Source organism: Lynx canadensis, chromosome C2 (assembly GCF_007474595.2).
Source record: "Lynx canadensis isolate LIC74 chromosome C2, mLynCan4.pri.v2, whole genome shotgun sequence".
In the NCBI taxonomy this organism is placed as follows: domain Eukaryota; kingdom Metazoa; phylum Chordata; class Mammalia; order Carnivora; family Felidae; genus Lynx; species Lynx canadensis.
The window spans coordinates 154,793,874-154,807,042 of record NC_044311.2 but is presented as its reverse complement, the minus strand read 5'-3'; the positions used below and the strand labels follow the sequence as shown (position 1 = coordinate 154,807,042).

The following is a 13,169-nucleotide window of genomic DNA, read 5'->3' as shown; positions in this document are numbered from 1 at the left end:
CCAGGCCTCTGCGGGCTCTGGTTGTGGGCCCAGGAGCCCAGAGCTGAGCCTGCAGCAGACACTCCATAAATATTTGTCGAGTGAAGCGCCAGATGATTAAATAAATGAAAACAGTGTATTTTATTACGAGACTGGTGTGGGCTGTTAGTCACTTAGGCTGCTGAACGAAGCCCCGGCAGTGAGATTCCGGAGGTTAGAAAGTCTGCAGAAAGATGCCTCCAGCCGAGTCCCGGAAACAGCCCACACAAGTGACTCATTTTCTAGCCGATTTGTTGGTTTTCTCCACCAAAATAACCACTATGCTTACTTTCAAGTTACCTTTACTTCCTAAAGGCACAAGGCTTCTAAACAGGTTAGTGTCCATGTTAGTTACAATCAGTTAGTTACAATCCGTAGCCATTTGCCGCTAAGGTCTCACGAGTGTGGAAGAGGACGCGGCTGCCTGGCCTTCTTTCCCAAGAGGCCCACTGTGGGCCGGAAGTGTGAGCATTCTTCAAAGAGACCCCGTGGGGGAGGGGCAGTGGGCTGTTTCCAAAGCAGCAGGAGGGCTCCATTGCTGGCTGTTAAATAACATCATAAGCCCAGCAGAGGGTAAAGCCTGCAGAGGCTAAGTCCGCCGCTTCCAGGCGCCAGCGAGGACCGGCCCCTCCTTTGGGGGTAACACAAACACAGTGTCATTAAAAGGCTCCCTGCTTAATCCCTCCCCCCCAATCCTGCCTCCATTATTCATCTCACTGGGCCAAGAATAAACCTTCGCTCAGGGTACCGTGTGCAGGAGTGAGTGGTTTTTAGGTGTGGACGCTTGCAATCACATTTCTCGACCTCTGACTCAGCTGTCTTTCCCAGATCCGAGCTCATTCAAAGCTGGGAATTTTTTTTCCTCCCAAAGGTGGAAAAACATCTTTCCTTTCCAGTGTGTTCGAGGTGGAAAAAAGATACTGTTCTCCAGGAAAGGGTGGAGGAACCCCGTTGTCTTTAAAACCCCACTTAAAAAAATTTTTTAACGTTTATTTATGTTTGAGAGAGAGAGAGAGACAGAGTGTGAGTGGGGGAGGGGCAGAGAGAGAGGGGAGACACCAAATCTGAAGCAGGGTTCAGGCTCTGAGCTGTCAACGGAGCTCAGAGCCCATCCCCGGGCTCGAACTCCAGGACCACGAGAACATAACCTGAACCGAAGTGGGCCGCTCAACCAGCTGAGCCACCCAGGTGACCCTAAAACTCCATTTTAGATCTGCTGTTGGGGTGATTAAAAAAAGGGTTACTTCCAAAGTGGAAACTTCAGTGTCAAAAAGCGAGCCGCTAATTTCCAGGGAATTATGCTTAGTGGGGGGGAAAAAAAGCCAATTCCCAAAGATCCCACCCTCTACAATTCCTGTGTGCAAACACAACGTATTTGAAAATAACGCAATTTTAGAAACAGAGGAAAGATTAGTGATGGCCAGGGTTTGGGGTTTCGGGTACTCAGGAGGGGCGGGGGGGGGGGGGGCCTTTCCTGATGGAATGTTCTAGATCTTGACAGCAGTAGTAGATGCACGAACTTACACAGGTGATACCATGGTTCAGAACTTCACGTGCGCCAACGAGGCCAAGTAAAATCGGGGAAATCCGAATCAGATCGGTGGGCCGCACGACAGTCGACATCCTGGTCGTGGCGGTACTTTTTTCCCCCTTTTTTGGCCAACTTCTGCCAAGCGATAGCACCGGGGGAAACGCGGCCGTGACTTGTCTCTCACACCTGCGTGGGACCCTACTGGGATCTGCACACACGCACGCACCCAGGCCGGCACCTGCGCGCGCCGCCGCCCGGGGCGGAGGACGCAGTGACCCCACGCGTCCCTCGGTGGGGCTGCAGGGACCTGGCGCCCGGGGAGGGGCGGGGCCGGCGAGCGGCGGAAGTGACGTCAGCGGGGCGGGGCGCACACCTGGGCACCTGGGCGGCCGCGGCGGCGCGGGGCGGCGGCGAGACGCGCGCGATGGAGGGCGAGAGCGGGAGCCCGTGGGCCCTGGGGCTGCTGCGCACCTTCGACGCGGGCGAGTTCGCCGGCTGGGAGAAGGTCGGCTCGGGCGGCTTCGGGCAGGTGTACAAGGTGCGCCATGTCCACTGGAAGACGTGGCTCGCCATCAAGTGCTCGCCCAGCCTGCACGTCGACGACAGGTCAGCGGCCCGGGCGGGGGCGCTGGGGCGGGCGACGCGGCCGGGCCTGGCCGCTGCGCGCCGCGGCGGGCGGGGGTCCGGGCGCTTGGATTCCGGGGTGGGGGGGGGCTCCTCTCCACCTGGGTCGCCTCGGGAGCCCTCGGAGGGAAAGCGGTGTCCGCGCCGCTTGCCCGGCCCGAGGGACGCGGAGGCCGGGGCGGCGAGCTAGCTGCTCCGGGTCCCCGGCTGCGGCTCCCGCTTCGAGGGGCCGCGTTTGGTCGAAACGTTGCGAGGTGCCCGGTGGGGCCACCCCGGTGCTAGCGAGCTTCGCGTGAAGCCTCGGGTTTTCCGGGCTTTGGACCCGCGCCCCTCGGAGGCGCGTCCGGCCCGCCCGCGACCCGCCTGGGCGCTGCGGTCTGCGCCCGGCTTAGAAAAATTGCCGTGTGGGGATCTGGGCTTTGTGAGTTAGTTAGACTCCCTTCGACTTACTTAGTAATTTACGCTGGAGCACAAATTGGTATAAGACGGTAATTATTTCGGTCGGAAGCACTGGGCTTGGCTTGGCCAGGCTTCCGCAGCCACGGAACTCGGGCTTGGCCTTGGGGTCCGGCAGGCGGCCCCGGGGGTGGGGGGCGGGGGGTTCCACCCAGCGCTCCCTGACCTAGTGCTCTGGCTTTGGCTGACTTGATTTCCAGGTCGAGCCCCTGGTGAGGGGGGGCGGGGGAGGGCTTTACATTAACCCGCTTTGTGGTCGAACCATAGCGCCCTCCTGCACTCCAGCGCCCCAGTCCAAGAACCTGCCTGTCCCAGCCTAACACGGGGACTCAGTTAACGACGATTGGAAAGGACGCGAAGCCACCCCTGTGAAACAGGGCCAGTGGATTGTAGTCTGTGCTTAATTTGGGGGGAAGGGGGTGGAGTTGGAGGGGGGGTGGGGGGGAGAGGGTCTTGAGAAGCAGTTCTGGTTTTAATGCCGCCTTTTACGTTTGCATTGTAGTAGTTGATATGTAAACTTAGTTGATACGTAAACTTCAGTGGACCAGACTTAAATTATGTGGTGAAAGTGTGCCTTCTAGGAGGAAGTTGGGTTTGTATTCCGTGCGGAGATCCCCCTTAGGGAGTCCCTACCGAACACACAAAGGAAAACAGCTCCTGTGAAACCTCTCATAGCCTTTGCAGTCTCCAGCGCCTGGGTTTGAATCCTCGGCTGATTGAGCGATGGGGCCTCCAAACCCCAGCTTCTCGCTGGTGGGATGGTGGTGACGTCCCCTCCCCGGGGCTCTTTGAGTCCCCAGGACTAAGGTAAACGGATTGCAGTGTTTTCTGCTGCAGCGTGAGGTACTAGGCCCCGCGCATTCGCTGCCCTCGTATTTTCATCCTGGCCTAGGAGATTAGGCAGGAGAGCTCTGGGTGACCTCTTGCCGTGAGCCTCAAACGCAGTGTTACTTGGAAACTGGCAGTAGAGTGGTGACGAGTGTCATAGAAACATCACAGAGGTGAGGGGCTGTGCAAGCCGTCCCTCCCCCTCTATCCGTGGATCCTGGGAACTTCTCAGGCCGGGAGGGAGGGGCGCTGTGGTTATTTTGATGAAATCCGACCCGCGTTGAATACCAGCCAGTGGTCAGATCCTGAAAGGCAAGACCCTCGCCATAGCGACATTTTTATGCTCTGGGGACCTTGGTCCGACAGAGTCTTCTGGTCGAAGCGAGTTTTATTCACCAGCAACGTTTTTCACACGGGTTTCTTGGAGGAGCAAACAAAGTAACCAAGGATGCACCCAGGCTGACTCACCAGCCGGCACCCTCAGAATCTGTTATTTCCAGCCACCAGGCCCTTCTTTCTTGGGTGGCCCAGGAGGAGGTAGGGTTTCTCTACTTGACGCGGATCACTTAGGATATTGCATAGCCTGGTTGAAAAGTGTTTTGTCCTTTAACTGGAAGCCTTTCCTGCCCTGCCCGAGCCAGGCAGGTGGTGGCATGTTAGCGGGCGGCCCCGTGGAGGTCAGCATCGCCCAACAGGAAGAGAGTCACCTCTCGCACTTTGCCTGCCCGGTAGGGCAGGCCGGGGTTCTGTATTTGCAGCAGTGGCTGATTTCTCTGCTTGAGAAGATGGTTAGCCCCCTGCTCTTTGTGTGTGAAGCCAGAAGTTAATGATTGACTGAATTCAGCTCCAGGTTCGGGGGTGGGGTGGGGTTGTGTCGTGCAGGAGGGGCTGGGTGCCTTGCACAGTCGCATCTAGACTTTGAAATGGTGGTTGTGCTGCCCCCCATCCCCACCCCGCACTGTGTTCCCTGAAGTGGAGTGGGGAACAGGGTTTTCTTGGGGTTCCGGGTGAAGCCTCCAGGCCTACTGCTGCCCTGGCCGCAGACTTTATCCCCGCCCCCCCCCCCCCCCCAGCAGGTGCCCCAGGCTCCTGGGAACAGCAGGCTGCCTCAAGCCTGTGAGCACAGAGTTCTGTGCAGGGAAGGTCAGGGGCCACCTTGAGGAAGGGATGCGGGGGGAGGCAGGGGCTACCGAAGCACCCGCCATAGGAGCTTCCAAGGGGACCTTCTTGGGATTTCACAAGCGACACCCTACTGAGCTGCGTTTCCCACTCCTTATGGGCCTGGCTGGTGGCTTGGGGGAGACACGTGGCCTCCCTGGCTAACCCTGATCAGGGGGATCGTGAGCGCTAGGGTGGGGTCTAGGGCTGGGCAGGTTACCGCGTAGAGAGCACAAGTTACCCCAGAGGCCTCCGTCCTCCAGCCTCCCGCCCCTCCCCTGGGCTAAGAGGAAGCCCTGAGTAACAGAGTGCCTGGCCTGGGCGCCGGCCCGCAGCGAAGGCGCCATCCACACTGGCTAGTCCGGACGAGCCCGAGCAAACCCCCAGTCTGCAACGGCAGAGCTGACGATCTGACAAGCCCGCTTCTTGTCAGTTTTAAAAATAGCAGTGTGGGAACCCTCGGAGGCTCCCTGGGAGCATCCCCGGCTTGGTGCTCCAGTAGGCCTGGCCTGGAGGCATCCGCTAACCGAGGATTAAACCGTGTTTCCTGCTGCCTTCCCCAAAGCTGGTTCCCTCTCCGGAGCTCGTCGGGGCTGGTCCCCCCTTCTCTCCTCCCACGGCGTGTTACTCCCCTGACGTCCAGAGACCGCCACCCTTTCGTCCCCTGCTTTCTACTTTCCCCTTTTCCGCCGTCAATGCTTCCGGAAAGGGAAGCCTCATCCCTCCCTCACCATCGGCCCATCTTTGGAATTTCTGAGGGGAGGGGGGAGCCTCTGGCTTCTTAGAAACTGTCTTTTAGAAACGGTCTGTCTGATGATATTTCTGATATTTTCCCCTACCCCGATGCCCTCCCTGGGGTGGGGAAGACATGCTGAGACCTGTCCTAAATGAGGAAAAAAAAAAAACTGGGTTAATCTAAGTGCTATTGAGAAAGTATTGGACAAATTGAACCCCAGCTTAGTCCTGTGAACGTCCAGAGGTTTTCCATCTCGGACTAGGAGGAGGTCCTGGGGGTGGGGGTGCTTTGTGCATTCCTGCCCGGAAACGGAATTAATAACCTTTCCCCAAATGGTGAAGGAAAGGAGCCTGTTTTGAAACAATTACAGAAGAGAAATGTGACACCAGTCCTGCCGAATTTGCCTAATTGCAGGTAGCACGTCACAGTGTTTAGGTTGCGCTAAGACTGATGTCTGTGGATCCAGGTGGCCTCGAACTCTGCTCCTAACAGCGAAGAAACGGGATTGATGGTGTGGACCCGGACGGAGACGGAGCCTGAAGTTCCATGGCTCCGGCGCCAACCGCACCGGGGACCCTCAGGTCCCCTAGTGGTGATAGTGCTCACAGTACTGGGTCAGTAGTTTCTTCTGTGTTGTCACCAACATGAGCCAGAAACACTGCTTGGAGGGAAAGTGTATTTAAAATAAATAATTGCTGTTGACAAAACAAAACAAACAAACAAACGAAAAACAGTGGGGGGGGGGGTGGGGTTTGAGGGGCATGTTTCAGTCCTGACCCGGGCTCCCTACTAAGGCTTATTTCAGGCTCATTGAATTGCAGATGCCACCCGGGTTATCCACCTGGGCTGGGGGTGTAGCTTCCCTAAGTCTGTGGCTCTTGCTGGGGCGTAGGTGGGGGGGGGGGGGTTGTCCCTGGAGCAATTAAGGGAAAGCCAAGAGGTTGGGGACATTTGGATTTGGATTACCAGGGAAGAAACGGGGTGCAAAATGGTGCAGAGCCTTCTCAACAAAATCAGTGCTAGCGCTTGGGGAGCCCTGGGGAACCCCGCTCCCCAGGCCTGTGTGAAGGGTCTCCTTGTCCCCTGAGACCTCCCCGAGGCTGTCCTGGGACCCCCCCTTCCTTGCCCCAGGGAGGTGTGGTGACGGGTGGGATCCTCTCTGCTCTAAGGCATTCTGATAGAGTTGTCGGAAAAACATTTGTCCTTGGACACTGCCTGGTTTTCCTTGGTGAGAGGCCCTTACATGTGTGGTCAGTTGTCCTGCTTGACATTCTTCCAAAGAGGGTTCTTAGAACATTCAAGCTGTGATCAGCATTTGGGAGCAAACCAGCACCGCGGGGCCCTTTTTGATTTTTTAAACTGAGGTGCATGGTGCCTCGTACAGTGGAAAGGGCCTGGGGCAGGGGGAGCAGTGAACTTGCTGAACTGGGGCAGCCGCCTGGGCGGAGGGGGGTGGGGAGCGGGGAGCGAGAGTGACTGATCTGCCAGCGAGGCTCTTAAGGCGCTAATGAGCCCGACAATCAGAAGTCACCCTGCTTTATGTATTATGCCCTTTGGGCAAATGGAAGAAAACGCTTTATTTGCAGGGTAGCTCAGAGCCTGCATTTAATGAGAAGTTCGGCCTTGATGTAATTGACTTTGTTCCCAGAATACGTTTGTTATCAGTCAGGCTTGGGCGGAGGCTCATCTCCACCCAGATGGAGGGTGTCTCCAGCCCGAAGATGACCCTCGTTACTGTCCAGCCTGTAAATACCTGAGCCATCGATCGGCTCCTCAAAACCTGCAGGCCAGGAGGGCAGCCTCACGCGGGTTCACACTGCAAGGGGTGGGGGGAAGGTCTCTATTCATCCCCGGGGTTGGGGAGAGGGCAGGACGCAGGCCAGTGCCATGTGGGCACAGTGGCACCCAAGGACACACATGGGTCAGGGAGGGGTGGCCAGGCAGCCAGTTTAAAAGAAAAAAGCAACGGGAACAGACAAGTTAAAACACTGACTCTTTTTTTCCCCCAATATGAGCACATTTATTTTAATTTTTTTTGTATGTTTTATTTATTTTTGAGAGAGAGAGAGACAGAGTGTGAGCCAGGGAGGGGCAGAGAGAGAAGGAGGCACAGAATCCGAAGCGGGCTCCAGGCTCCGAGCTGTCAGCACAGAGCCCGACGCGGGGCTCGAACCCACAAACTATGAGGTCGTGACCTGAGCCGAAGTCGGACGCTCAACCGACTGAGCCACCCAGGCGTCCCCTATAACCATGATTCTTAGCAAAATAGGGAGGAGAGGTAGCCCCTGGTACTAAGTCATGTTAGGAGTGGTAGTTGTCCTGGTTCAGTGTAATAAGCAGGTCTTCCGGGAGGAGGACGGAAGAGATGGGCCCAGGGATGCCGTTTTCTCTCTCTTTAGATGCTTGCTGCTGACATCTAGCCTTTCCTGCGTTTAGACACCCGTGGAGACCAGGCACAGGGTGAGGGGTCTGCCTCTGTGTGGCCAGAGCCAGCCGAGCCCGGACCCAGAGGGGACGGAGCCACTCTCAGCCCGGCCCAGGGACCCCCACACGCAGCACTGCGCTCTTGTGGGCGCTGTGCTTTCCATTAATTGGCCGTTTAACCAGAGAGCTAAGCAAGCAAGCCGTGCTGAACTCAGTTCTGTGTCATAGTGGTCTAATACTTCATTCCTGATGTGTCCTCATGTGGTCCACTTGTTCCGAAGGCCAGTGGGATTCTTTGCCTCCACGAGTGTGCCCAACACCGACTTCTCTCCCTTCTCCGGGATGCTTCCCCTCGCAGAGAGGAGGAGCTGCCCGGTGACTCCTGGTAGAGATCGGGGTGGGGGGGTGCCCTTGCTACCTCTCTCTCCTCCATACCCATCAGTCGTCAAGTCTCATTGATTCTCCTCCAAAATGTGCCCTGTGTCTGCCCCGTTCTCTCTCTCTGCCTGGAGCTGGGGCGACCACCTTAGGCACAGGTGCTCAACGCAGGAGGAGCTTGGGTTGCTGCAGCCTCCGATGACCTGTAATCCCGGCTCCTCCTTGCCGGCGGGCCTTCCTCCCTGGCAAATGTTTTCACACACGTATGGGAAGCCTGGCAGCATGTAGTCTCAGAGAGGAGGTCAAAGGAGTAAGAAATGAATTTGTTTGGTGGGTACAGTGTTGGAACTCTGCATCAGACTAGCAAATGGGAGCAGGTGTGGGCGGGGAGGTCAGGAGCGGGTGCATCCAGGCTCCAGAAGAGCCCTTCTGGTGGGTTACGGGCAGGGCTGCCTGTGCCGGAACGGCATTTCGGGGGGAGTCCCTGAGGCCACCCTAGCCTGCATTGGTGGTACGCAGATGCTGAGTCTGCTCGGTTCCCGGCTGCAGTAGGGCATGTCTGGCATGTGATTCTAGACTTTTCCTTCAGGAGTTTGTTAGAAAGCGTGTTCTCCAATACATGCCTGGCACCTGGCACCTGTTCTGCAGGGAAAACAGATGAACTTTTTTGTTTTTGCAGATTAAATATTTTTTTATTGGATAAATTTGATGCGTAACATTGTGTAAATTTAAGGTGAATACTGTTTTACTTTGATGTGTGTGTGTGTGTGTGTGTATTGTAATATGGTTGCCACTGGAGTCATATTTATCATATTACATACTTATTGTGTATGTTGGATAAACTGTATGTTTATGGCCATGTAGCCCTTGTTACAAGTTTATACCTTTAAACGTCATCAGTCTTATCTGCCCACCGTCTTGCCCCTGGTAACCACCATTTCTTCTCTTTTCTAGATTCCACATATAGGTGATATCAGTATGTTCTCTGGCATATCTTGCTTAGCATGATGCGCTCAAGGTCTGTCTAGTTGTTGCAAATGGCAGGATATCCTCCTTTTTTTTTTTTTTTTTAATGTTTTATTTATTTTGAGAGAGGGCGAGAGTGCATGGGAGAGGGGCAGGGAGAGAGAATCCCAAGTAGACGCCACACTGACAGTGCAGAGCCCGATGCAGGGCTCGATCTCCCGAACCATGAGATCATGACCTGCGCTGAAATCGAGAGTTGGACGCTCAACCAACTGAGCCACCCAGGTGCCCCATGGATATCCTCCTTTCTCATGGCTGAATAATAGTCCGTTATGTATATGTGCCACACCTTGTTTTTTTTTTTTTCTTTTAATCCATTTGTCCGTTGATGGGCATTGATTGGGGTTGTTTCCACAGCTTGGCTGTCGCGATAAACATGGGTGTGCAGAGATCTCGCAGAAGTCTTGTTCTCACTGCCTTTGGGTATATCCCCAGAAGCAGAATTACTGCATTGTATCGTAGTTCTGCTTTAACTTTCTTGAGGATCTTTCGTTCTGTTGTCCGTAGCGGTTGAGTCAGTTTACGTTCCTGCCAAGAGTGCAGGTTTCCCTCCCCCCCCCATCTGACAGGTGTGAGCTGATGCGTCTTTGTGGTTTTGGTTCACGTTTCCCTGATGGTTAGTGATATTCAGGATCTTCTCACGTGCCTGTTGGCCATTGTGACGTCCTCTTTGGACAAATGTCTGTTTAGTTCTTTGCCCGTTTTTAAATCCGATTTTTTCTTCTTTAATTAAGTCGTATTTGTTATCTATTTTGGATGTTAACGTCTTATCCAGTGTGTGGTTTGCAAAATTTTTCTCCCATTTTGTAGGCTGCCTTTTCATTTTGTTCCCTGTTTCCCTTGCTGTGCAGAAGCTTTTGGGTTTGATGGAGTTCCATTTGCTGATTTTTGCTTCTGCTGTTTGTGCTTTAGGCGTCGTGTCCAAAAGGTCATTGCCAAGATGGGTATTAGTGAGCTTTTTCCAATGCTTTCTTCTAGTTTTATGGTATCAGGTCTTATTTTTAAGACTTTGATCCATTTTGAGTTAATTTTTGTGTGTGTTGGGAACTAGGGTCCCAATTTCATCATCCTGCATGTGTTTCTCCAGTTTTCCAGGCGCCATTTGTCGGGAAGACCAGCCTTTCCTTATTGGGTGTTCGTGGCTCCCTTGTTGAATATTAGTTGACCACAGAAACAGATGAAAATTAAAATAAATGCTGGGCAATTCCAGAGTGTAGTGGTTTAGTTTAAATTTGGCCGAGATGCACTTGGCTTTGTCTACATGCCGGGTTCTTAGGCTTGGCACTGTTTGCATAGGAGCTGGGTAATTCTTGGTCTTGGGAGCCGTCTTATGCATTGTGGGTTGTTAAGAAGCATCCCTGGCCTCCACCCACTGGATGCCGGCCGTAGCCCCGAGTTGTGATACCCAAAATGTCCCAGACGGCGCTCGGTGTCCCCGGCGGGCAAAGCTGTCCCTCCATGAGAATCACTGGTCTACCCTCCGGGGTTCTCCCCCTGAGACACCCACTGTACAGCTTCTTGGCATATGCTCACATGAGACTCCCAAATGCGGGGCCCGGATGGGGAGTCAGAGGGGCTGAGATCCCGTCGGGGCACCTGGTGTCCACGTGGGAACGGAGCCCAGCTCAGCCAGTTTTCGGGTTGCTTTCTGCCGTGTCGAGTTCGAACAGCCGCCGACCTGGATGGCGCATGGCCGAGCCCTGTCCTTATGCGATTCAGCCCCTTTTCCTGAATGCGCTCTGGGACTTTTGCCCCACGAGGCTAACACAGAGCAGGATGCGGGGATTCTAATCTGAGTCCGTGGGCTGCACCCGGAAGTGACCTTAGGCCCGGGGCTGGTGCGCTTTCCATGGAGGGCCAGGGAGTAAACGTGTCGAGGTCTGCAGACTGCTGGTCTCTGCCTTGAGCGGGAAAGTGGCCACAGCCCACGTGGCGTGAACGGGTGAGACCGTCTTCCAGGAAGTTCTTTACAGAACCGGGGGCAGGCTGGGCGCGGTGGTTGGTGGTTTCTGAAAAGGTTAGACGTCGGATTATCACATGGCCCGAGTCACCCTGTTCCTGGGTGTGTGTGTAGCCCAGAATGCTGAAAGCGAGCGGGTGTTTGTGCACCTGTGCACACAGACACACAGCGTTATTCACGGCAGCCCAAGCGCCCATCAGCGGGCGACTGGATTCGTAAAACGTGTTCATGCAATGGAGCGTCATACAGCCGTGAAAAGGGGTGAGGTCTTGACACCTGCCACAACGCGGCTGAACCACGATCACATTACGCTGAGGTGCCGAGCGAAGGAAGCCAGGCGCAGAAGGGCACATCCTGTGTGATTCCGCTTAGGTCAGGTGCGTGGAGTGGTTCACGGAGACAGGAAGTGGACGAGGGGTGGGCGGGGCCAGGAGGAAGGGGTTCCTGCGGAAAGCTACAGGGTGTCTGCTGGGACGACGGACGAGGCTTGGGTGTCGGGCGTGTGTGCACGTGACGCCTGTGAACTGTACCCTTGGGAATGGTGAAAATATAACTTATGTGTCTTTACCACGACTGAAAACGTGGTTGGAATAAAGGGGGCTCTCGGGCCGCAGCCTGCAGACCTGGCTTCACCAGCTGATGCCCCACAAGCACCAGTGTGGGGCCCGAAGGAGGGCCCACGGGCCGGCTGCTTGTTGAACTAGATGAGTTGGGTTCTTTGGACGGATACTTTGTTGCGGCTTCAGTCACATGGCATCAATGGTGTGTCCCCTCAGCCCAGGAGGAGGGGTGGCAGCATCGGCCCCCCTGGGTCGGTGGCCCCGTGGTGCTGACTGTGCGTTCCCAGATGCTAATCGGGATGTCCGTCCTCCTCGCGTATGGTGACCCACGATGCACAGAAGCGTTTGAGTGGCCGTCGGGCCGATGGCCCCGGGACGTCCCGAGTGTGGTTCTGCGGCATCGCGGAGAGCCCCGTGCTCCCGGGTCACCCGCTCGGCCCGCGGACCTGGCGCCGTGTGTCGGGGCCTGGGCGAGCGCCTCCCACGTCTCACGTCTGCCGACTTTTCCAGGGAGCGCGTGGAGCTTCTGGAAGAAGCCAAGAAGATGGAGATGGCTAAGTTCCGCTACATCCTGCCCGTGTACGGCATATGCCGGGAGCCCGCCGGCCTGGTCATGGAGTACATGGAGACCGGCTCGCTGGAGAAGCTGCTGGCCTCCGAGCCGTTGCCGTGGGACCTGCGCTTCCGTATCGTCCACGAGACGGCCGTGGGCATGAACTTCCTGCACTGCATGTCCCCGCCTCTCCTCCACCTGGACCTCAAGCCCGCAAACATCTTGCTGGACGCCCACTACCACGTCAAGGTAGGACCCGCCCGGCTCCGCGTGCGGGGCCCAGGCGGCCGGAGGGGGGGAAGACTCTGAGTGGGGCCGGGGGAGGACATAAGGACTCAGCACCCCCAGCTTCCACGAAGCGTGTAGCTGGAAAATGGACCCTTATGCACACGGTTACCCCTCACCCCCGCGGATCCTGGAGCATGGGCCTAAATTCTGAGCACTCTGGAAGAAAAGAGCTTGTGGGTTTGTGGCTTCCGGTCTCACTGGACGTCTCGTGAAGGCCGGTTAGGGATCCGACCGGGGGGGAGACCGCTGCACCCCCCATCTGTGGTCTCAGGGATGGCGCTGGGGGGGCGTGGGGCGCTCCCTGGAACGAGGCTCCGGAGGGGCTCGTTCTCTTCTCGTCGTGTGAGGCCCCTGAGGTCTGCTATCATTATTACTCTTTTTGGGTAAGTTTATAAAACACAGAGAAGTACGAGGGATGGTGGAACTAAATACCAGGTACCAGCCACCTGGGCCTGCAGTTAGTAACGCTGTCCGGTTTGTATTTCTTTGCCTCTCCTCTGTCCTGGGCTCTGTCGTTGCCACCAGGGGGACGCAGGTCACGGGCCTTCCCTGCGTGGCTCAGGAGGCCCGGGGTCGCGTGCTGGCCCGCAGAATGCACTTGCTGCCTCCCTTCCCTGTGCCCGGCTTGT

General features: G+C 56.0%; 1 protein-coding gene across 1 annotated transcript in view; it reads left to right on the top strand.

Annotated features, from left to right (window-relative positions):
• Nucleotides 1–1,973: 1,973 nt before the first annotated feature.
• The window catches only part of RIPK4 (receptor interacting serine/threonine kinase 4), a 28,248-nt gene continuing 17,052 nt past the window's right edge, over nt 1,974–13,169 (top strand). Inside the window, exons 1-2 of the mRNA XM_030329260.1 lie at nt 1,974–2,155; nt 12,210–12,501. Of these exons, the coding sequence (XP_030185120.1) occupies nt 1,974–2,155; nt 12,210–12,501 (474 nt within the window). The remainder of the gene's footprint in view (nt 2,156–12,209; nt 12,502–13,169) is intronic.